The following is a 25,660-nucleotide window of genomic DNA, read 5'->3' as shown; positions in this document are numbered from 1 at the left end:
TATTCAAAGCATTTCTAAATTTGCTCCTCCAGGATTCATGAGTTTTTCTTGATTAGTTAGGATAGTAACTCCCTCCTTCAAGCATTACCTTATAGACCTCAAAGTTAAGATTCTCAAAAATATAAGGAACTCTACTCATATCCTGAATGCTTACTACCCAAATGGAATAGTAACCTTATATGTATACATAACTCAAATAATAACCATGAATTGCCATTGGCACTCCATTAAAACACACACATCATACACGATTAAGATAAGAGCTAAATATTCTTGTTTTTCAATTTCTCTTTTGCTATGGCGGCATGTGGATAGAGTTCAGGAACCTATATAAAACCGAGTGAAGAAAAAATGCTTTTATTAATCACAACATGAAATTAACATGACATCCTATTAGAATTAAACCAGGATAAATACTGCCGTTATAAAATTTACATTTCTCACATCCATTCCAGAGGAAAATCTCACATATTAGGGCTCATCTTAATCTTATGGACTGATTTCAGTAAAACTTTTTAAATAGTAAATAGCAATTAACATATTCTCAAACTGTGCTAAGTAGTTAGAAAGGCAACTATAAAATCTATAATGATAACACCTGGCAGGATTAGAACTGTTCTGTTAAACATTAAGAACCACATCTCTGTTTTAGATGTTACATCAGTGCACCTTTTTCACTGGTAAGGCAACTGCTTGCTGTGGGTGCCACAATGATTACCAAGTTTCTTCTTAAGTAAAAGACACTTGTTTGATCAAGACTCAAGTGAGTTTTCTTTCCCAATTTTGCTCTTTTGAAGCAGAAGGAAATACCTTGGTCTTTGATATATATAAGGAGGCAAATATGAAATACAGCTGTTATAATCTTCTAAATCACAATAAGGGCAATGAATTATCATTAGAAATAAGTCTTTGAAATATTTCATTTTTAAAATAACAAAGCTTCTGAATAATTTCTCAAAACTAGCTTTCCATTTTAGTACACGACTTGATAAACACAGCACATTAGATAGGTATTTAGCAATTTCTTCTATCAACTACACTTTGCCCTCACTAAGGGTTAGAGTATGATTTGAAACAATTTCTACATATAAAGCATCTTTAAATAAGTTTTGTGTTCACTGAACTGAGACTTCTTTCACTTACGTACCTGTGGAAGTTAATCTGAGCATACACATATATACATACTTGCATACATATGTGTACATATGTTTTTTAAGTAAGTTACTTTTACCATTAGAATAAACCTAGACACTACAGGGACAACTCTGGGGAACAGTACGGTCTGCCTTAGCAACCCTTCTCTAGGTTGAGGAAGGCAGGTATAGTTCGCTGAAGGATGTGATGAGGCTGTAGTAAGTCTTCTCATCATCTGTTAATCCTGCGTTGCCTGGTCTCACCACCACAGCTACGTGCACATCTGCTTCCTCAGCAGCACTGGCCTCTGTGAAAAATCAAAGGATGTGTGTGTGTCAGAAACACCAAAAAATGATGTCTGAGATTTGCATCAAAGTCAGCAGGGGAATGTGGGGATGGAAGAAATGAATTTGGCCCTGATTTGATAACTGTTGAAGCTAAAAAATGGGCACCCTGGGGTTGACTATATTATTATCTCTTTTATGTATGTTTTAATTTTTCCATGATAAAATTTAAAAAAATACGTAACTGTACTTGACAGAAGAGAATGGCAGTGTATCCTACACTTCTGAGCTTTATTAAGTACTTATGAATGCAGAAGGATGGAGCCATGTTCTGTCCTACACCTTTCCTCCACTTCCTCCCATCAGCCCGCACCGAGAACTGAGCTGTTTCCCAAAGGACAGGCTGTTGGTAACACCAATTAAAATGATATGGGGCTGGGCACGGTGGACCCAAGAGTTCACTTGAACACCAGACTTGAGTCCAAGAGTTCGAGACCAGCCTGGGCAACATGGCGAAACTCTATCTCTACAAAACAATACAAAAATTAGCTGGGCGTGGTGGCGTGTGCCTGTAGTCCCAGCTACTCAAGAGTGCTGAGGTGGGAGGATTGCTTGAGCCCAGGAGGTCAAGGCTGCAGCGAGCCGAGATTGCACTACTGTACTCCAGCCTGGGTGACAGAGTGAGACCCTGTATCAAAAAAATAAAAACACAAAGACAACGGGACAAATGGAATCCTATGGTCTAATCAGCCCAAGATATCTGCTCTTACCTCCAGACCCTAAACATGTCATAGTCCCAGCCTAGAATGGAGCAAGTTAAGAGTGGGAAACGGGATACAGGTCTGTGATAAGAGAGATGACGCTTACTAGGACAGATAGAACAAAACCGGTGAGAAATCTGGAATATATATATATATAAATCCCATGGAATTTAGATTTGGTGTAAGAGTAATCGCCAATAGTTTCTCAGCCTTTGGAAAAGAGTCACAGCACCTGAATAGATTAACTGAAGGGCAGTCATGCTAAGAGTTAAGAAGTTCCCAGGAGACACACTGGGGCTGAGCTCTTTCTTCCACCCACCCACCTCCTCAAGTGCCTGCTTTCTGTTCTGCCTGTGAAAGGGCCTGTCACCTTCCCAGAGCAAACAGTACTCAAGACTCCCCTCTCTGTGTAGGAATGTCTTCTTCAGACCACCTCTGAGATGCCATTGGAGAAAGGCAGCTACCTGCCACTCACCCCTACTTCCTAGCCTGACTGCCCTGAGCAAAGTTTTCATCGTGACTGGCAACCCGGGAATATGACCAAGTTCAGCCATCACAATCCACATGGGACTTGACACAAGTGGCCGTTCCATATTCAGGCTTCTTATCTAATTCACCACAGGGCACATTTTATCCCTAAGCATCTATTTGTTCTACTGTTGTAATACTGAGACACTTTTTCATACTTGGGTATTATTTGGGATTTTATTTTTTATTTTATTGTATTTTTTCAGACAGGGTCTCTGTCGCGCAGGCTGGAGTGCAGTGGCACGATCTCGGCTCATCCCAATCTCCGCCTCCCAGGCTCAAGCAATTCTCCTGCCTCAGCACCCAACCGAGTAGCCAGGATTACAGGCATGTACCACTACTGCCTGGCTAATTTTTGTATTTTAGTAAACACAAGGTTTCACCATGTTGGCCAGCCTGGTCTTGAATTCCTGACCTCAAATGATCCACTCACCTTGGCCTCCCAAAGTGCTAGGATGACAGGTGTGAGCTACCGCGCCCAGCCATTATTTAGGATATTAACTTAGTTTTTCATTCTGCCTCAGCAGTGGAAGTCTGGGCATGTGGTACCAAAACAGGACCAGAGAGAGAGAAAAGAGCAAGCAGGCAGACAGCTCCCTGCCTCATCCCAGCTGCCGATGACCCAAGTTCTGGCCCCACCACCTAAGTGTGTATGGGGCCAGTAGAAGATGAAGGGCTGGAATAAAACCGCCTTACAGAGAATCAAAGGGAGCTAATTTCACTTTGAAGCCAATTTAGGGATTATTTCTATTCTCTAAAATTAGGAATAATTTCTACAACTGCAACTGAGGAAATGGCTTAAGTGAGAACAGAAAGATCTGAAATTATAGATGTACTATGTGATCCCAAATACAAAGACTAAGTGGCTAAACACAAGAATATGAAGAAACTGTAAGTGGTCTAAGGACAGGGGTTATAACTCTTAATATGGAGATAGAGCAAAGGTCTGGGGATCACAAATTGAACTGTGCATTTAATTCCAGAACTGGCTGGCTCAACTAACCACCCCTTATACTCACACCCCCACTTGCATGCTCCTTCCCATGACAATTCCTCTAAGTCTTCCTGTTAATTTCTTGTGTCACAGTGTGTATGTGTGTGTACATAGCGATGGGTGGGAAATCATGGACAAGGAGTTAAATGAGAAGAGTTAGTCTTTTCAATGCCACTTCCCCACGTGCAACCCCCAGAGTTGGTTCATTCTTTTTTGAGACAGTCGTGCTCTGTCACCCAGGCTGGCGTGCAGTGGCGCAAACATGGCTCACTGCAGCCTCGACCTCCTGGGCTCAACTGATGCCCCTGCCTCAGCCTCCCATGCAGCTGGGACCACAGGAGTGAGCCATCACACCCAACTAACTTTCTGAATTTTTTTGTAGAGACAGAGGTCTTACATTGTTGCCCAGGCTAGTGTCGAACTCCTGGGTTCAAGCAATCCTCCTGCCTGAGCCCACAAAAGTGCTGGGATTACAGGCATGAGCCACCATGCCTGCCTTCACTGCTGTTTTTTCTTTTTTTTTAATTCAAACATGAACTTGAACCAGACACTGTTTCTTTATATAAAACTGTAAAACTGTTTTATTTTTCAAGGATCCCCATATAAACTTTCTTTAAAGAGGCAATGTATTTGTAGTGCCAGGCTCAGTTCATATCCTGGAGTATATAATATAAGAAGTCTATTACTCACCTCGAGTAACATCTGTCAGAAACAAAATGTTGTTGGTTGAGCACCCAATGCTGTCTGCAATCTTTCGGTAACTTTCACTCTCTACTTTGTGTCCAATCTTGGTATCAAAGTGACCATCAACAAGCTGAACAAAGAGAAGGGGAAAGACTGGCAATACAAACACACTTGCAGTGTTTTTGTATGCCTTTCTCTGAAATACATGACAATCACAGTTACTTCATTCGTTCAGTATTTACTGAAAATCTACTTAATAGGGAACTTTATGGAGGCTATACAAAGTAAAAATAAAGATTTTATAGTAACAGACATTTGGAAGAAGAAAACCACCAGCTCAACATACATAAGATCATTTTACAATCTACCTGGTTTTCACTACCATTCATTTTACATCTGAAATAGTTTAAAATAAACATGCCCTACATCCTACCCTTAAAGATGATTTGCACTCAAACTACTTACTGGATTGAATTTTACTCCTGATAAAAGATTCTGAGCACTGTTCTTTAATCTTACAATGAAAAAATTTCTCTAACCTGCCTCATGAATAACTATTATTTTACTTACAAGAAATTCTCATTTTCTAGTTAAAACATTTTGAAATTCTACCCAAGGGCTCGTCTATGTCTCTGCCCTCTTGGAAACAATTGGAGTCAAATCTGTAACTTGCTAATTTGACCAACAGTAATTAAAATAAGTCCATATTTAGGGTCAGTTACTAAGATGTGATCTTTTGAATGTTTTCAGAACTTTTCACAAACTAAAAACAAGCATAGTAAGCACTCAAACTGGGTTTGGCCAATGGGAAGCTAAAAAAAAAAAAAGTAATTTTAAGGTTTGTTTTTTTTTAAGTTAAGATTGATTTTGCTTATTTTCTTTTTCTCGCAGTTTGCCTCACTTGGTAACTAGAAAGTAAAATTCTTATTAGTGAACTCCGTAGGTACTTTTGTCTTGTCATGATTGTCAGAGAAAGCAGAAAAGAAGTTGTATCTGTATTAAGAGAACAGTCACCAATGATTAAAGGGTTTCATTATTAATATTTGATTTAAAAATAAGACAGAAAGTAGGAAAATACTAAAATTAGAATATGACAACCTCCAAAGCCAACGTGTTCTTTGCATATGGTAGGGGCTCAATAAATATTTATTTTAAAAATTTGTCTGGCCAACTTACCTATTGTAAGTAACCTATTATAAGTTCGGTCTATATTCAAGTTACCTATTATAAGTTAAAATTGTAAGTTCAGTCTATATTCAAGTTACCTATTGTAAGTTAAAATAAGTAAATTTTTTTTTTTTTGAGATGGAGTCTCACTCTATCACCCAGGCTAGAGTACAGTGGCGCGATCTCGGCTCACTGTAAACTCCGCCTCCTGGGTTCAAGCCATTCTCCTGCCTCAGCCTCCCGAGCAGCTGGGACTACAGGCGTCCGCCACCATGCCTGGCTAATTTTTTTTTTTTTTTGTATTTTTAGTAGAGACGGGGTTTCACCATGTTAGCCAGGATGGTCTTGATCTCCTGACCTCATGATCCGCCCACCTTGGCCTCTGAAAGTGCTGGGATTACAGGCGTGAGCCACCGCACCCGGCCGGTAAATACTGATTTTTAAAAAGTATCTGGTCAAGTTACCTATTGTAAGTAACCTATTTTAAGTTAAGTCTATATTCCAAGTTACCTATTGTAAGTTTGGTCTATATTCAGCTAATCAGCACTTCTTTTTAAAACCCTAAATGTAGTCACTTCTTTCATTGATCACCCCAACCTCCAGGGGGCGCAGGGATGATGACACAGAGGGACTAGCAAGAATTTTCTCATGTACACGAAATGCAACAGGTGACGACCTTAACTTATTATATTTAAAAATGTGCCTGGTTCCCCTATAATAATGCTGTTTCTTCTTAAATAAAATTCCTATAATAATGCTGTTTCTTCTTAAATAAAATCTATATTTCTTCAAAGAGCCAGAAACAAACGAGTGCACCTTGTTCTCTGCTGTATTCAAAAAGTCTTTATATATTTCTCAGGACTGTGCACAATCCTATTTTGCATCCTAACTGATTTTATTTTTCAAGACACAGAATACACTTTATATAACAACCTTATATAGAAGAAACTGTAAATACAATGTAATTAAAAGTGATTATTTTCTTCTTACCTAATTTTAAACAACCAAAAAAAAAGCATTCTATTAGTTCCAATTAGTTTTCCATTAACATTCATTATTTTATGCTTTGATAGCGTCAAAAAAACAAAGTAAACTAGGTAACCTACCTCAAGAATATCTCCCTCCGTAGAATGCCCGAATAACAGTTTCTGTGCCTCCACACTCCCTGAGGAATAGATGTACACCTTCATTCCAGCCTCTCTCCACTTCCTGACTGCTGGAACTACATCTGCAAAGAACCTAGAGGGAAGACCACTAAGTTAAAATACATAAACACCTCATCTAGCCAGATGAAAACCTGTCAAAACAGATGCCATGTTTCTCTCTTTGTGCCCAAATGGTAACCTGAGAAGCAGCTCCCTGAGACTATAAACTCCTGCAGTTCTAATAAACATACTGCCCGAGTTCCAGGCTCACAGCAGATTAGAAGCAACAATCTATGTGGAAAGGAGGATAGTTTTGAACAGACAGCCACTAGTGACAGTAAAAAGGGACCACGGATAAAAGGATGAAATGGGAAAGTGTTTTTTAAATTCCCAAAGAACTCAAAAAAGCAAACAACAGCAATAATATAATATAATCTTTGATGTTCTTCATGACAAGAAAAGGTTAAATTATGTCCACTGTGCTTTAAGAAAGCATGGAAATGCTTTTAGAAAGATCTGCACCCAAAATAATCAAAACAAAGTTTGAAGGCTCAAAGCTATAAATTTATGATTAGCTAGAAAATGGAATTACTTTTTTTTGAGACAGGGTCTTGCTCTGTTGCCTAGGCTGGAGTGCAGTGGCATGATCTCAGCTCACTGCAACCTCCACCTCCTGGGCTTGAGTGATCCTCTCACCTCAGCCTCCCAGGCAGTTGGGACTACAAGCACATGCTACCACACCCAGCTATTTTTTTTATTTTTTATTTTTTGTAGAGATGGTACTTCGCCATGTCACCCAGACTGGTCTCAAACTCCTGGACTCAAGTGATCCACCCACTTCAGCCTCCCAAAGTGCTGGGATTACAGGCGTGAGCCACTGCACCTGGCCTGCATTTCTTGAGAACTAAGAAAACAACGTTTTATTATATGGGGAAAAAATTACATAACAAATCAGTTGAGACTTGTACCAACTCACAATAACCAGTCAGCAAAAGATGTCTTTTTCTGACTTCTGACACTCAGTCTCTTTTACCAATTCTACAGTGTTTTCCATATTCATGGAGGAAATTAACATCACAGGAGAAAGGTGAAAAGAGAAGCACAAAGAACTTGGATTGTAGAACCAGTCATCTCTAAAAGATCACCTGGAAAATGTCAGTGGAGTCTTCCGCTTTATATGTATTAACATGCTTAATATGTTGCACTAATTGAAGGAAAGAGATCAACGTATTCAAAACCAGTACACATATAAGTATGTTATTCTGAGTACTAGTTTCCACTCATGGAGACAGGATTTTTCCTGTCTTTAGCAGTTAGTTGTATAATTAAGTAACCAAGACCAAGAGAAGTATGGGCTAACTACCGGGTGCACAGTCTCCTGTCTCCACTTTTTTGAGTGCTTTACAAAGTGAACCTGGCTGATATTCCCAGATCACTGGCATATCCTGAAATTCCAGTCTATCCTTTAAAAGGTAGAAGCTCCTCATAAAGTACATAAATAAAGAAACAACATCTCATTTGACAGAAACACAAAAGAAATATATGCAGCTGGAAACAATCTTGGATCTTAGGGTTTACAGCAGGCAGTGGCCTAAAATCCTTAGAGGCAAAGTCTTATTAAGAATTTCACGGCTGGGTGCAGTGGCTCACACCTGTAATCCCAGCACTTTGGGAGGCCGAGCGGGGTGGATCACGAGCTCAGGAGATTGAGACCATCCTGGCTAACATGGTGAAACACCGTCTCTACTAAAAATACAAAAAATTAGCTGGCGTGGTGGCACACACCTGTAGTCCCAGCTACTTGGGAGGCTGAGGCAGGAGAATGGCATGAACCCAGGAGGCGGAGCTTGCAGCGAGTGGAGATCATGCCACTGCACTCCAGCCTGGGCAACAGAGCGAGACTCCGTCTCAAAAAAAAAAAAAAAAAAAAAAGAATTTCTCAGCAGGCCTGGCACGGTGGTTCACGCCTGTAATCCTAGCACTTTGGAAGGCCAAGGTAGGTGGACTGCCCTGAGCTCAGGAGCTTAAGACCAGCCTGGACAACATGGTAAAACCCTGTCTCTACTAAAATACAAAAAATTAGCCAGGTGTGGTGGCACGTACCTGTAGTTCCCGCTATTTGGGAGGCTGAGGTACAAGAATTGCTTGAACCCAGGAGGTGGAGATTGCAGTGAGCTGAGATTGTGTCAATGCACTCCATCCTGGACAACAGAGCAAGACTATCTCCAAAAACAAAAATAGGCCGGGAGGGGTGGCGCATACCTGTAATCCTAGCAGTTTGGGAGGCTGAGGTGGGGCGGACCACTTGAGGTCAGGAGTTCAAGACCAGACTGGCCAATATGGTGAAACCCCATCTCTACTAAAAATACAAAAATTAGCATGGTGGCAGGCACCTGTAATCCCAGCTACTCCAGAGGCTGAGGCAGGAGAATCGCTTGAACCCAGGAGGTGGAAGTTGCAGTGAGCTGAGATTGTGCCACTGTACTCCAGCCTGGGCCAAGAGCAAGACTCAGTCTCAAAGCAAAAACAGAAACAAACGAAAAGAATTTATCAGCAATATGGTATGGACAGCATAGCAAGACCACACCTCTACAAAAATGTTTTTTGAATAGCCAGGTGTGGTGGTGCGTGCCTGTGGTTCCAGCTAATCAGGAGGCTGAGGCGGGAGGATCACTTGAAGGCTACAGTGAGCTATGATGGCACCACTGCACTCCAGTGTGGATCACAGAGCAAGACCCCAGCTCTAAAAAAAAAAATAGGCCAGGTATTGTGGCTTACGCCTGTAACCCCAGCATTTTGGGAGGCCAAGGCAGGCAGATTGCTCAAGCCCAGAAGTTTGAGACTAGCCTGGGCAACATGATAAAACCCTATCTGTACTAAAAATACAAAAACTAGCTGGGCATGGTGGCACATGCCTAGTCCCAGCTACTCGGTAGGCTGAGGTGGGAGGATCACCTGAACTGGGGGAGGTCAAGGCTGCAGTGAGCCATGATCATGCCACTGCACTCCAGCTGACAGAGTAGGACCCTGTCTGAAACAATCAAGAATTTCTCAGTAGTATAATACTCAAAAGTCTCCTCAGGCAGGAGTGCTATTAGGAACTCCATAACCAAGACTCAAAGAATCTGTGGAAGTTGCTCAAAAGAGCAAAGAAGAACGTGGTAGTGTGGACATCCTCTGAGTAACCTCAACATGATGGGGCACAAAATTTCCTATGTCTCATAGAGCAAAAAGCAGGTAATTAACAGTCCAGGGAAGCAGCCCAACGGAACTGTCACTCATGTGCTAAGAATCAAATATGACTTAGTTCAAGAAGTCACCATTTTCTAGGAAGCTATTTTAAACGGAGACTTTGACAAGTCCTTCAATCAACCCACAAGACCGGACAGGCAGGTCTGGCTAATCTAGTCAGCTGAAATATTTTAGCCCAGTTTTGAAAAAATGAAACAAAGCTCACTTGTTAGACTAAAAAGAATGTGGATTTTTATCTGTTTTACCAATCTTGTGACTTACGCTGGAAAGAGAGGACTGGTGAAAAAACATATTTGGATTTGGGACTGGTGAAATGTTTAGGCTGACTCAAGCACATACTCTGCTTTCATGCGCCCAGCTGTGAATGCCGCCCTCCACATGTGGCCCTGCAGCTGTTTGAGTGCAGTGGTCTTTCGATCCAGGGACATCTGCCAGCACACATTATCTACCACGGCCTGGATCATCTGTTGCAGATCATCCACTCCATTCCCAGACGCTGCAGGGATAGGAACAGCCCCATCCAGGTGGGCGTCCTCTTCAGCCTTTAAGTCAGAAACAACATGATGTTTGTTTTTTGCTTATTCAAAAAAGAGTCATTTAAAACTAGACCCAAAAACCCAGCAGAACAACTTTCTCCATCATTAGCCCTAGTATGGCTGCAAATTGAAACATCATATACACTTTGGAGCTGATAAAATGATTCCTAAAAGAACCTGGATTAATAAATTTATATTACCTTTCCTTTTGCTAAAAGCTGAAATTTAAACTGAGAGGCATGTTGTATATGAGAAGAGAGAGCACATAATGATAGAATTAAGACTTGATTTGTTGATTCACTACTGGGATCAACAAACCAGGACTTTAACTCAATCTGATCATTTTCTCTGCACTATAACTAATTGAGAAAGAAACAAAGAAAATCTCATAAATTAGTTTATGCCTGGAATTCAGCGAAAAGAAGCTAGTGAAGTAATGAGGTTGGTTCACACTCAGTCTCCTATAATCTCCCACATCTTGCAAAAATCCTAGTAGCCACTTAGAACAATGACCTTGTGACAAAGCAGTCCAATTTCTAAAGATACATGTGTACATATTTATATACAATAATGGGAGACTATGTATGTATGTTTCAACAAGGTTTTGACAACAAAAAAAGGTAAGGAAGGAAAGTAAAGTAAGTCCTCATTTAACATCATTGAAAGGTTCTTGGAAACTGCGACTTCAAGTGACATGACCTTCTCAAATAATGTCATTTCCTTCAACATCATTTTGTTATAACATTTATGTGGAAAAAAATTGGTTTTGTTATAGTTGGTTTAAAATTGAAAATTGAAATTTAAGTGTCATTTCACTTAAAGTCAGTTTCCAAGAACCTAAAAACAACATTAAGTAAGGACTCACTGTATTTCAGATTAACCCTGAGTTATCCAGAAAATTAAAATCCCAAATATTCCATGCCCAAAGGACATAACTACATTTTGAATCCTAGTTCCTAACAGTAAAACATCTACAGAGAGCATTCCACAGTATCCAATATAGAACTAACTAGAAAATAACTGCCAGTGAGTTAGCTCTGCAGACCATGTAAGATCTTTGCCATTGAAGCAATTTTAACAAGAAAAACAACAGAGCAGGAGTTCCATAGCACACAATGCGGAAGGAAAAGACAGACTGATGACTGGTGGGGAGAAGAGGGCAGAACAAAGCACAGGAGACCAAAGGAGGTATGAGGGCAGGGCCAGAGTGAGCTGGGGTGAGGAGTCTGGAAGGGGATTGTGGGTGTGAGGACCCAGGAGCACTGCAGAGGGGGCAGCAGGGGCTTGCAGTAGGGAAGGAGGGAGTGCAAAATGATGAAGTACTGTCATATGGAGAATGACATAGCTTGGATGTGTGTCCCCACCCAAATGGCACACTGAAATGTAATCCTCAATGCTGGAGGTGAGGCCTAGAGGGAGGTGACTGGATCGCGGGGATAGACTTCTCATGAATGGTTTATTTAGCACCATCACCCTTGATGCTGTCCTCGCAATAATGAGTTCTGGTTGTTTTAAAGTGTGTAGCACGTCCCCTCCCCACTCTCTTGCTCCTGACTTTCACCATGTGAGACGCCTGCTCCCGCTTTGCCTTCCGTCATGATTAGAAGCTTCCTGAGGTCTCCCCAGAAGCAGATGCCGCTGTTTCCTCTATAGCCTATAGACCTGTGAGCCAATTAAACCTCTTTTCTTAAAAATTACCCACTCTCAGGTATTTCTTTACAGCAATGTGAGAACGGACTAATATAGAGACGTTAATAAAAAAATGTAGAGACTGATCAAAACCTTTTGCATTCTACCCAGAACAGACTTTTTTTTTTTTTTTTTTTTTTTTTTGAGACGGAGTCTTGCTCTGTAGCCCAGGCTAGAGTGCAGTGGCGCCATCTCGGCTCACTACAACCTTCGCCTCCCACGTTCAAGCAATTCTCCTGCCTCAGCCTCCCAAGGAGTTGTCACTACAGGTTCCCGCTACCACATCCGGCTAATTTTTTGTATTTTTAGTAGAAGCAGCGTTTCACCATTTTGGCCAGGCTGGTCTCAAACTCCTGACCTTGAGTGATCCACCCACCTCGGCCTCCCAAAGTGCTGAGATTACAGGTGTGAGCCACCGTGCCCAGCCTAGAGTTGCCTTTTTCTAGAGCTATTTAAATTGCCTAAAAATATCATATATTTGCAAACTTAAGCCCTTTCTCGGTGGGCTGGGGGTGGTAAGCTCATGCCTGTAATCCCAGCACTTTGGGAGGCCGAGGAGGGTGGATCACTTGAAATTAGGAGTTCTAGACAAGCCTGTCCAATGCGGTGAAACCCAATCTCCACTAAAAATACAAAAAATTAGCTGGGCATGGTGGCAGGTGCCTGTAGTCCCAGTTACTCGGGAGGCTGAGGCAGGAGAATCGCTTGAACCCAGTAAGCAGAGGTTGCAGTGAGCTAAGATCGCACCACCACACTCCAGCCTGAGCAACCAAGCGAGACTCCATCTCAAAAAAAAAAAAAAAAAACAAACAAAACCAAAAAGCAACTCCAGAAACAACAAACTGACATGATCCAGCCTTTAATTATGTACTGTGAATTCCTAAGCAGGCAACTTCCATCCCCTATCAAACCAGGGCACTTATTTTACAAAATGCTCAGAGCATGTTCTAAATCTCCAGATACCCTCATTTCTAAGATAGCTTGGGAATTTAAGACAGAAATGTCCCAACCTGTTTCCTCAAAAGACTGACATCCTGCTGGCACTCCTCTTCTTCCCAATGTGTCTGCAGATACTCTTTAACATTTTCTTCAATGTAAGGAAATAAAATGTCCTGGATAAAAAAGTAAAAGAAAATACAAGAGTTAGCTTTTATCAGTTGTACAAGATCCGGTTCTTCCACAATCTTACCTATATAACTGTAACAAATAAATCAATGGAACTCTTTATGAAAATTGCTGCTGTGAATATGAGCAAGAAAGAGAGACAGAGGCCAAGAAACAAATAAACTAGACCAAGAGTCAGCAAACTACAACCTGCAGGCCAAATCAAGTCCACCGCCTATTTTTGTAAATGAAGTTTTATTGGAACATAGCCACACTCATTTATTTAAATAATGTCTGTGGCTACTTTTGCATCACAATGGCAGAATTCAGTATTTGCAACCAAGACCATAGGGCCTGCAAAGCCTAAAATATTCACTGTCCGGTCCTTTACAGAAAAATTCTCCCAACTACGGAACTAGATGGCTAGACCAAAGGTCCTTGAGGACATGGATTAAGTGTGTCTTGCTCACAGCTTTATCTCCCATGCATACCACATTATTGTACATATCACTCAAATAATCTGCTGGAAAGAATGATGTCCATGCATGACAAGTATTTTAAAAAAAAACAAACAAACTTGATCACCATGACTCTTTCTTGGTAACCAGACTACCTTTGGAGCATCCTATAAGAAAGTGATATGCGGCCGCGCATGGTGGCTCACACTTGTAATCCCAGCACTTTGGGAGGCCGAGGCAGGCAGATCACCTGAGATCAGGAGTTTGAGACCAGCCTGGCCAACATGGTGAAACCCTGTCTCTACTAAAAATACAAAAATTAGCCGGGTGTGGTGGCGGGCGCCTGTAATCTCAGGTACTCAGGAGGCTGAGGCAGGAGAATCGCTTGAACCTAGGAGGCAGAGGTTGCAGTGAGCTGAGATCCCACCATTGTATTCCAGCCTGGGAGACAGAACAAGATTCTGTCTCAAAAAAAAAAAAAAGGGGATATGCAAAACAATTCAGTAATAACCTGTCAGTAATCCATGCATTAGGAATTTCTTTCCCAGTCAGGCTTCTACCTCCGCTTTTTACTAGCTGTGTTCAAATAACTTATGCTCCTGAGCCAGTTTTCTCATTTGCTACATAGGACTAATACGAGCCAAAGTCATTGGAGGATTGGACCGTCTAATGGAAAGCACCTGGCATCTTACCACTTAACATGTTCTTTCTATTTTTTTTTGAGATGGAGTGTTGCTTTATTGCCCAGGCTGTAGTGCAGTGGTGATATCTCGGCTCACTGCAGATCTTGGCTCACTGCAACCTCCCTCCGCCTCCCGGGTTCAAGAGATTGTCCTGACTCAGCCTCCCAAGTAGCTGGGATTACAGGCACCTGCCACCACACCCGGCTAATTTTTGTATTTTTAGTAGACACAGGGTTTCACCATGTTGGCCAGGCTGGTCTTGAACTCCTGACCTCAAATGATCCACCGGCCTCAGCCTCCCAAAATGCTGGGATTACAGGCGTGAGTTACTGTGCCTGGCAATATATTCTTAACATATTCTCCAGCACACGCAGTTAAACTGAGCAAGGATCACCCAAATTTCATGATAAATAATAGCAGAGAAGTTCCCAGAGGATAAATCACAAGCACAACCAACTTACTCATTCAACTTTCCTGAAGGCCTACAGAGAGCAGAACACTGGAGTTATGAAGCCATTCTTCTCAGAGAACTCAAGGAAATAAAAGGTGCAAGGTTTCAAACAATATTGAATGTTCGGAAACAGCTTTAGAAGTTGGAGATTACTTTGGAGTTCCTGATCATCCAATATGCCCTCTCCTCATCTATAAAATGTGCCACTGTACTAAGTCATCACAAAAGCTAGACAATGAGGCTAGAATTTAGTATAACACCTGGACTATAAATATTATTTGCTGCTGGGCATGGTGGCTCATGCCTGTAATCCTAGCACTTTGGGAGGCCAAGTCAGGAAGATCACTTGAACCCAGGAGTTCAAGACCAGCCTGACCCTGTCTCCACAAAAAATTAAAAAGCTAGCTGGGCATGGTGATGCACACCTGTGGTCCCAGCTACTTGGAGGGGCTGAGATAGGAGAATTACTTGACCCCAGGAGGCTGAGGCTGCAGTGAGCTGTGATTGCACCAATGCACTCCAGCCTGGGTAACAAAGTGAGACTCCTACTCTAAAAAAAAAAAATAATTATTATTATTATTATTTGCAGTTAACATGTTAGCAGACTGTACTATTTTAGTGCAAAAGTGTTACTGCATAAAAGTATGTACGTGGAATAATCAACTAAATTGTGAAAATTTTATCCAATCTTTCAACATACTTATTGAGAGTATCTGTAAGACAAATACAATGCCTTCAAGTTGCTTATTAAATAGCCTGCATGTACTATCATATATTATAAGAATTTTTTTTTTTTTGAGACAGAGTCTTGATCTGTCGCCCAGGCTGGAATGCAGTGGTGACAATTATAGCTCACTCCTGTCTTGAACTCCTGGACTCAAGAGATTGTCCCACCTCAGCCTCCTGAGTAGCTGGGATTACAGGTGTGCACCACCTGTAATTAGCCTTGCTAATTTTTTAAAAAATGTTTTGTAAAGACAAGATCTCGCTATGTTGCTCAGGCTGGTCTTGAACTCCTGAGCTTAAGAAATCATCCCGCCTCAGCCTCCCAAAGTGCTGGAATTACAGGCATAAACCACAGTACCCATTGACAATAAACGTTTTAACTTCAGTTATAATCCACCTACAGATAATTTCAGAACACTATAGTATGACAAATATGCTACAATAAACTCAGGATTCTACAAATAAATGTGCGAATATTTTCAGTCCACCAGGCACTTAAGGAGCTGTTATGATTTAGCAGTACATACAACAAAAAGCTATAGAACTAGAGTTATTTGCCTTGTAGGGGAATATGATTAAATTCCACTAGATGTTACAGGGGATACTGTGCAAGCAGCAATTTATATTACTCTACAAAGCTCAGTGATAGCTTACTGAAAGAGCCATGAAATTTTGAAGATCTAATTTAAAAAGTTGCCTTGTAAATGTTTAGAAGTTCAAATATGGATATGCTTTATGGTCACGTGGTTGTTTTAATGAAAAGGTCATAGAATTAATAAAATTCAAACTGTTGTTACAATATTTATTCATCTCCTTTGAAGAAAACGGGTAATAAAAGGTACCTCCTAAAAATAGTGCTGAGAGGCCAGGCCAACATAGTGAAACCCCGTCTCTACTAAAAATACAAAAATTAGTCGGGGCGTGGTGGCGCACGCCTATAGTCCCACCTACTCCGGAGGCTGAGGCAAGAGAAATGCTTGAACCCGAGAGGCGGAGGTTGTAGTGAGCCAGAGGTTGTAGTGAGCCGAGATTGTGCCACTGCACTGCAGCCTGGGTGACAGAGTGAGACTCCATCTCAAAAAAAAAAAAGAATAGTGCTGAGAGTACAGCTACATAAAGAAACTACTTTAAAAGCTTTCCGGCCGGGCGCCGTGGCCCACGTCTGTAATCCCAGCCCTTTGGGAAGGCGAGGCAGGTGGATCACTTGAAGTCAGTAGTTCGAGACCAGCCTGGCCAACATGGCGAAACCCTGTTTCTATTAAAAATACAAAAATTATCCGGATGTGGTGGCGCCAGCCTGTAATCCCTGCTACTTGGGAGACTGAGGCAGGAGAATCACTTGAACCCGGAAGCAGAAGTTGTAGTGAGCCGAGATCACACCACTGTACTGCAGCCTGTGACACAGGGAGACTCTGTCTCAAAAAATAATAAAAATAATAAATAATAAATAAAACAAAAGCCCTCCAAGGGAACGATACAATGCAAATGATTTATAATACTTGAGAACTTAATATTTTTTAGAAAACAAATTAAACAACACAAAAGCAATATTGTGGGCTATTAATTTCTATTTATTTTTTTTTTTTTTCAGACTGGAGTCTCACTCTGTTGCCCAGACTGGAGTGCAGTGGCATGATCTCGGCTCACTGCAAGCTCCACCTCCTGCATTCACGCCATTCTCCTGCCTCAGCCTCCCAAGTAGCTGGGACTACAGGCGCCTGCCACCACGCCCGGCCAATTTTTTGTATTTTTAGTAGAGACAGGGTTTCACCATGTTAACCAGGATGGTCTCGATCTCCTGACCTCGTGATCCACCAGCCTCGGCCTCCCAAAGTGCTGGGATTACAGGCGTGAGCCACCGTGCCTGGCCCCATTGGTGGGCTATTATTTCTTTCTTTTTTTTTTGGAGTGTAGTGGCATGATCTCGGCTCACTGCAACTTTGTCTCCTGGGCTCAGGTGATCCTCCCACCTCAGCCTCCTGAGTAGCTGGGACTACAGGAGTGAGCCACCATACCCAGCTAATTTTTTGGATTTTTAGTAGAGATGGGGTTTCGCCACGTTAGCCAGGCTGGTCTCAAGCTCCTGGACTCAAGCAATCAACCCACTGTGGCCTCCCAAAGTGCTGGCATTACAGGCATGAGCCACCATGCCCAGCCCCACATAAATTTATGTTGCTTTTTATTCTCTAACATTAATAGAGACATATGCCCGGGCGCGGTGGCTCCGCCTGTAATCCCAGCACCAAGGCCAGTGATCACTTGAGGTCACAAGTTTGAGATCAGCCTGGCCAACATGGTGAAACCCCCTCTCTACTAAAAACAAAAACTTAGCCAGGTGTGGTGGCTCGCGCCTGTAATCCCAGACACGAGAATTGCTTGAATCCAGGAGGAAGAGGTCACGGTAAGCCAAGATCACGCCACTGCATGCCAGCCTGGGCGATAGAGCAGGACTCTGTCTCAACAACAACAAACACAATTAAGTGGCTTGATGGTTCCTAAATATGAATCACATCATACAAATAATTAATAAAACAGGTTACAAACAGTATGTACAGCATAATCCTATTTGGGGGGATATTTAACACATTGAACAAAATATGAGAGAACATGAACTTAAATGTTTACAAAGGTTCTCTCTGGGTTATGACATTAAAAGAAACTTTTTTGCATATCTCTTGTCTACAATAAAAATATAACCTTAATAGTGCTAAAAGTTAGCAAAACTGTTAAAAAAAATCATAGATTGCCGACAGTGTTTTTTTGTTTTTTGTTTTTTTCTTTTTTTTTTTTGAGACAGAGTCTTGCTCTGTCACCCAGGGTGGAATACAATGGTGCGATCTCAGTTCACTGCAACCTCCACCTCCTGAGTTCAAGCAATTCTCCTGCCTCAGCCTCCTGAGTAGCTGGGATTACAGGTGTGTGCCACCACGCCCAGCTGATTTTTGTATTTTTAGTAGAGACAGGGTTTCACCATGTTGGCCAGGCTGGTCTCGAACTCCTGACCTCTGATGATCCCCCGCATCTTGGCCTCCCAAAGTGCTAGGATTACAGGAGCCACCACCAAGCTGGCCTGCTGACAGTGTTTTAAATAAAATCACCCCTACAAAGACAAATAATTAAAGGCTGTATCCAGAGAATAAAATTAGGGGAAATTACATGCAATGGACAAGAAGAGCTAGTTATCTGAGGCAGTATGACTGAAAAATTTAGCAAAATCCAAATTCCAATCAGAATGACTAGACTGTGACTTCAAGAGAATAGAGCTATATCAGCACAGGTACTGAATCAGCTATACTATGATCAATCTGAAGAAAGACCACATTTGTGCTGAGCCACTTTTCTTCCCTGGCTCAAAGTCACTTACTTTGATGATCTTGTCACCTAGCATGTTTTTCTGTTAAAGTTAGCCTTCCCATGTAGTTTTCCCACAGATGTTTACTGCCAGATGTCTGTGATAATAATATTAGGAAAATGTAATACATTAGGTTTTTTTTTTTTTGTTGTTGTTGTTGTTGTTGTTGTTTTTGTAGAGACAGAGTCTTACTATGTTGCCCAGGCATGTCGTGAACTCCTGGGTTTAAGTGATCCTCCCATCTCAACCTCTCAAAGTGCTGGGAGTAAATAACTGTCACAAGATCTGATGGTTTTATTTTATTTTATTTTATTTTGAGACGGAGTCTTGCTCTGTCGCCCAGGCTGGAGTGCAGTGGCGCCATCTCAGCTCACTGCAAGCTCCGCCTCCCGGGTTCACGCCATTCTCCTGCCTCAGCCTCCCAAGTAGCTGGGACTACAGGCGCCCGCCACCACACTCGGCCAATTTTTTGTATTTTTAGTAGAGACGGGGTTTCACCATGTTAAACAGGATGGTCTCAATCTCCTGACCTCGTGATCCGCCCGCCTCGGCCTCCCAAAGAGCTGGGATTACAGGCACGAGCCACCGCGCCGACAATTTGATGGTTTTATAAAAGGGAGCTCCCTTGAACATGCCCTCTTGCCTGCCACCATGTAAAACATCCCTTTGCTCTTCCTTCTTCTTCCACCATGATTGTGAGGCCTCCCCAGACATGTGGAACTGTAAGTCCATTATACCTCTTTCCTTTATCAACCACCCAGTCTCAGGTATGTCTTTATTAGCAGCATGAGAACAGACTAATACACCAAGTTTTGTTTAAATACTTCTAACAATGAGAATTGCTACTTCTTGGAGTGGTCCATGCCATCTGCCAGATAGTTTCAGCAGTTGTGGTATTAGAATTGCTCCTCAAATAGGCTTCCTGAAGACCATAGTAGGAGCTATCAAGAAGTTTCTGTGTTCTGGCTGCCACATGGGGCCACATGGTCTCAGGAATTAAAATCCTACAGTCCTCATCTTCATGGGAGTAAACAGGGCTGGACCCATACAAGGGATGTAGGTTGAAAACTGAAACCTTAGGAATGAACATCAGATTTCACATGTGCACTCAAAATGAATTAATCAATGTGCTGATAAGACAAAAGATAATCCCATTAAGGAGATTAAATTATAATTAACAAAAGATATGCTGTTATCTAATTAAGTACAATACGCTGTTATCTAATTAAGTGCAATGAATCACACTGAACAAGGGATTGTTATCAGTACAAGAGGGCTAGTAATTGGAGTAAGGTTTTAAGAAGCAGCACAAAAGAAACAATATCTCCAATGAGTTCCAGAGAGGGAACTTGACTGGCCCAGTCCTAGTCCTTAACAGTGGAGGGAAAAGGAAGGCACTCACATTCATCTCCTTGAATCTGCCTAACATCCCTGCAAAGTAAGCCCTTTTTCATAGATGAACACAACGAGGTTCAAAGAGGTTTCACTGCTGGTGCAGAGTAAAGCCATGACTCAAACCCAGGCCTATCAAACCCGAACACCTGAAGCCAACCAGCTCTCACGGATGAATGACTTCAAGGAGCACTACTCACTAGGATCACCTAACTCCCAGGATCTTGACAGCATATTCTCTATGGAAATTTCTAATATAGCTTTGATTCCCCAAAGAGGTTTCATACTAAGAAAATGAGAGATTATGGTTCACCCAGTAGTTCTGTAACATTTCCTATAAAGTATCAGCAATAATAATTCAAGTAGTTATAGTAATGGGAGTAACTGCCAATATTTACTGAGCACTTACTATGACAAGCACTTCTCTTTTCTATCTATAATCACTCCTTTGTGATCTTATCTAATTCCATGACTTTAAATACCATTTATACTAATGATCCCCAAATTCTTACCTTTAGCTTGGACCTTTTCCAAATGCCTACCCAATATCCCCACTTGGATGTCTATTCAGTCTCTCAAACTAAACACGTCTGAAACCAAACTCTTGATTCCATCCCTTAATCCTCCTCCTCCCCCTACATCTCCACATCACAGTAAATGACAGAACCATCCTTCCAGATGCTCATGCCAAAAACCTTAGAGTCATCTTTGACTCCTCTTTCTCTCAAACTCCACATCCAACCAATCCATCAGCAAATCCCATCAGCTATACCTTCAAAATATATTCAGATCCAATCACTTCTCACCACTGCCACCACCAAGCACTCAAAATTTACTCAACTTACTGATAATGTCATTTTAATCTTCATAATAACCCTGTGAAATAGGTGCTACTACTTCCTCCATTTTTCAGAGGCACATAAAGGTTAAGTACAAATTAACAAACTGGGATGATAGTTTATCAATCAGGTCTTTCTTTTTGAGTTTGTAGAGTCAGATCCCTGGAATCTCCCCCGTATCAGATCGGGGGTGAAGATCCCACTCTTTACCCCCATCAAAGGGATCTAATTACCTTCCTGAACTTACAACGACTTGGACCCACACGAGACCAGCCCAGGGAGTTGGAGTAAGTATACACAAGCTTAACTGTCAAACACTGGTCTGATTGTGAGCTCCAAAGTCCCACCAAGGTCTCAATGCTGAAATTACCATTAGTTTCCAAACCGCATGCCTTAGTTTCTCTTTACTCAGTAAAGGGGTATCAGGTCCACACTTTTGAGACTTAAGAAAAGGAACTTGTTAGAAGGTCACATCATGAATCATTGGAAAGAAAATCAAGCTAAGAAATGAACCCCTCATGCACATACCTAGAAGGCAAACAACCCCTTTCTGTCCTAAAGACGTTCTGTCTTCGAAAAGAAACCCATTTTTCTGAAATGGTGTCATCTGGGAAAGGTCCAGAGAGGATCCAGGAGGGCCTCTGAGGATAAAGCTACCAACTTTCCACACGACTCTTTAGTGAGCTGATGGGAAAATGGGTGCGATAGGATTAGGGCAGGTTGGTTTCCACTCCTCTTCTGACCTGCACCTCCAACAAAACCAGTTTTGAAAATCAAATGAGTTGATAAATGTGAAAATCAAAGTTTCATATAAAAATAACCTTTTATTGTAAAAAAGAATACTTTGTTTTCTTTAGTGGAGTGGTAACACAGGGTAAGCTGTAAGGATAGAAAATTTTAAGACCCATCAGACAAAGAAGAAGTAAGCACTTTTCAGGGCTAAACACAGGGTATCATTTTAAAAGTCTGTATGAGCAAGATAAAATCCAGCCTATGTATTTAAAATATAGGGGTTATAGCTTAAAATCGGTGTCCCTTTTAAAAATTGTTATTTTTTCGATCACGCCACTGCATTCCAGCTCTGTCACCCAGGCTGGAGTGCAGTGGCACAATCACGCCTCACCACAGTCTCTACCTCCTGGGCTCAAGTGATCCTCCCACCTCAGCCTCCTGAGTAGCTGCGATTACAGGTGCACATCACCATGTCCAGCCAATTTTTTATTTTTTGTAGAGATGGGGGTCTCCCTATGTTGCCCAGGCTGGTCTTGAACTCCTGGACTCAAGTAATCTCCTTGCCACGGCCTTCCAAAGTGCTGGGATTACAGGTGTGAGCCACCATGCCCAACCCCTTTTACTCAATCAGTCTGACTACATATCTTTCAAAGATCTGTATGACTTTACTGTGTACCTAGGGAAAAAAACAGAAGGAATATTCATCAAACTCTTAATGGTCACCTCTGGGTGGTAGGAGCGTATCAGGGCTTTCACTCTCTATATCATAGTCTTCTTTGTCTGCAATTTTATAATCAGGGTGAACTAATTTTCTAGGAAGAATATTTGGGGGGGTAGAAAAATCTTTCCTCTAGTCTTACATTAACAGATGCAAGTTTCTATAAATAACATATTTCACTTTTTATCTTAATTTTGTTAATAAAATTTTCTCTTTTATGACATTTAATTTCCATTATCAGCTGGTTTCATCCTCTATAACTTGTAGGTTTTGGAAATGTTGAGTCAATGAATTCTAATGCCACTCTAGAAACACTTTCAGTTAAATTGTTCAAATATAATAAAGTACCACCTTGAGGAAATCTGAAACAGCAAGGATTGCAGAGTATGGAAGAAACTGAATCCCAGTCCCTCCCACACCCATTCCGGAATGCATATCACCATCACCCAGCATGTACAGCATGCCTGATGTGTAAGCACTGTGTGAGGCTCTGGTCCCTGCCCTTGAGGAGCCTTCCACATAGCTTGAAAAAGAGGACACACATCCAACATAACAAGTCAGCTATTGGCTCCAGTAGCAAATACTACACATGGTACTGGCAATAAGTGCAGAGGACGAAGAGAAAGGACTTTGAAATTTCTGCTTAAATAGGTCCTTTACAAGAAGAGGTAGCTCTTACTTCCATATTCCCACAACTTAGCACAATAAGTAATCTTTTTTAAGTTAATGAGTGCATGGGACCCACACTTGGAGAGGAAAAGGTATGACATTCCAAGCTGGAAGAATGGTGGCAGCAAGAAAGGGCATGATTGGAATGTGCATGTTCAGCTATGTAAAGTGTAAAGGAAGAAAGGGATAGAAAGTTGGAAAACCCAATTTGTTGAACTCTCATCTCACAGCCAATGCGAGACTACAGAGGACTTTGATTACGCAAAGGCAACCTATTTATGTAACTGTCTTCCTTTCTAGGTTCCCTGAGGAACCTGAGGGTGACAGCTGGGTCTTAAGGACTCTGGATCCCTACCATATCCTGGAACATGACAGGTATTCAATTAAAAGTGAGGGAAAGGAAAGAAGGATTGATTAGGCTGGAAAGATTATGCTAGTGCCACAATACTGAAGGTTCTAGAAAAATAAGGAACCAGAAATCAAAGTGAGAGGTGCTTTCCTTTTTTATAAATTTTTTTTAAGACAGGGTCTTGCTATGTTGCCCAGGCTGGTCTCAAACTCCTAGCCTCAAGTGATCCTCCAACCTTTGCCTCCCAAAGTGTTTGGATTACAGGGGTGAGCCACCATGCCCATACTGAATTATTTACTTAATGCAGATTCTTTGGGTTCCAACGACGATATGATGATGATGATGACGATGATGATGATGACGACGACATATTCTGTGTGAGAGCAGGATGAACATGACAGTCCCAGCTTTAGGGAACTAACAGGTGGCTGGGTGAGCAGATTGTTTAAGGCTCATGTGGTAGGCAGCCCAGGTCTCCTGAATCCTAGGTGAGGTCCCTCCCAGCTAGGTGGGACAGCTTCCTCCCAGAGGAGGCCAGAAGTTCTTTCTATCCACCATTTTTTTTTTTTTTTTTGAGACAGGGTCTTGCTTTGTCATCCAGGCTGGACTGCAGTGGCACGATCATGGCTTACTGCAGCCTTGACCTCCTGGGCTCAAATGATCCTTCTACCTCAGCCTCCTGAGTAGCTGGGATCACAGACACATGCCACTACACCTGGCCAACTTTTTTTATTTTTAATAGAGACGAGGTCATGCTACGTTGCGCAGGCTGGTCTTGAACTCCTAGGCTCAAGCAATCCTCTCACCTTGGCCTTCTGAAGTGCTGGGATTACAGGTGTGAGCCACCAAGGCTAAGGCTAGCCTCCATCCACCTCCTGATGTACGCAAGACAGTGATTCTCCAAACACTCCCCATCTTGTTTCAAGCTGAGTCAACAAAAATCCTCTCACGTACTACCATGAATGTAGCTGGGAAACAGTGCCCTAAGCAGCAGAAAAGGTTGGGGAGAGGGGGGCAGTTGTTTATCAACTCATCAACAACTACTTATCTGCCATTCCAGTGCTTCCGCAAATTCTTAGAGATCAACAATATCCTGCGTCTTATTTTTAACATATTTCTGGGTAGGGGAATAAGGAGCAGAAGTAACTGGGAGTAACCATGGTAGATGTAACTGGGAGCATGGTGGGTTTCAGGAAATGTAAGCTCCCTCTTTTCCTTACCAATCCTTCCTTCCTAAGCACTTTCTATTTCCTCCAGTCTGACACTTCCTGCATTATAATCAGTGTTTCTATAGGACTTCATAATTTTCAAAGGCTTTTGCATTCCATCTTATTTAACCTTCATCACCACCTTTATAAACAAAGCATATCCTAATAGCCCATCCTTGCGGATGAAAAAGCCTAAATCCGTAGACTGAATGAAGATATGGAAAGAGACCCTATTACAGTTACCGGTGTCAATAATAAATAGCACAGGTAGAAGAATGCTTCCAGTGTGCCATCCCTTGTAGGCGGTCTTCTAGCTGTTTTATTGTGCAGGCAGAGTGTGCATCCTACACTTCTCAATGCTGACAATAATAGAAGTAATACTACTTATCAAATGGATGTTTAACCAAAGTTGGGAGATAACTATCAGACTTCAAAGCTCTCTTCCTAGAAAGACCATAATTTAATATAGCAGTTTTCATAAGAAAGATGTCAACTGCAACACTCCCCAATTATTATCTTCTAAAATACATTACAAGAGGACATAAATTATAAGCACTGTTAAATAATCAAGAATGAATTCACTATTTCTAAAAATGCTTTACCAGCCTGAACAACCCAGTGAGACCCCATCTCTGCAAAAAGTTTTAAAAATTAGCTGGACATGGTGGCACATGCCTATAATCCCAGCACTCTGGGAAGCCGTGATGGGAGGACTGTTTGAGTCCAGGAGTTTGAGAACAGCCTGGGCAACACTGTGAAACCCCGTCTCTATAAAAAATAAAAATAAGCTAGCGAGGCGTGGTGG

At 41.7% G+C, this 25,660-nt stretch overlaps 1 protein-coding gene across 2 annotated transcripts in view; it reads right to left on the bottom strand.

The window, feature by feature from the left end:
• Nucleotides 1–341: 341 nt before the first annotated feature.
• The window catches only part of ENOPH1 (enolase-phosphatase 1), a 30,237-nt gene continuing 4,918 nt past the window's right edge, over nucleotides 342–25,660 (bottom strand). Inside the window, exons 2-6 of one of the 2 annotated variants that reach the window (XM_054484721.2) lie at nucleotides 13,185–13,286; nucleotides 10,289–10,491; nucleotides 6,659–6,791; nucleotides 4,392–4,515; nucleotides 342–1,441 (exon numbers count right to left, since the gene is read on the bottom strand). In XM_054484721.2, coding sequence (XP_054340696.1) covers nucleotides 1,302–1,441; nucleotides 4,392–4,515; nucleotides 6,659–6,791; nucleotides 10,289–10,491; nucleotides 13,185–13,286 — 702 coding nt within the window. In that variant the 3' untranslated portion in view covers nucleotides 342–1,301. Of the gene's footprint in view, nucleotides 1,442–4,391; nucleotides 4,582–6,658; nucleotides 6,792–10,288; nucleotides 10,492–13,184; nucleotides 13,287–25,660 lie in introns of both variants that reach the window. The other variant, XM_063663802.1, reaches the window with a different exon arrangement.

This window comes from Pongo pygmaeus, chromosome 3 (assembly GCF_028885625.2).
Source record: "Pongo pygmaeus isolate AG05252 chromosome 3, NHGRI_mPonPyg2-v2.0_pri, whole genome shotgun sequence".
In the NCBI taxonomy this organism is placed as follows: Eukaryota; Metazoa; Chordata; class Mammalia; order Primates; family Hominidae; genus Pongo; species Pongo pygmaeus.
This window is presented reverse-complemented; position numbering and strand designations above follow the sequence as displayed.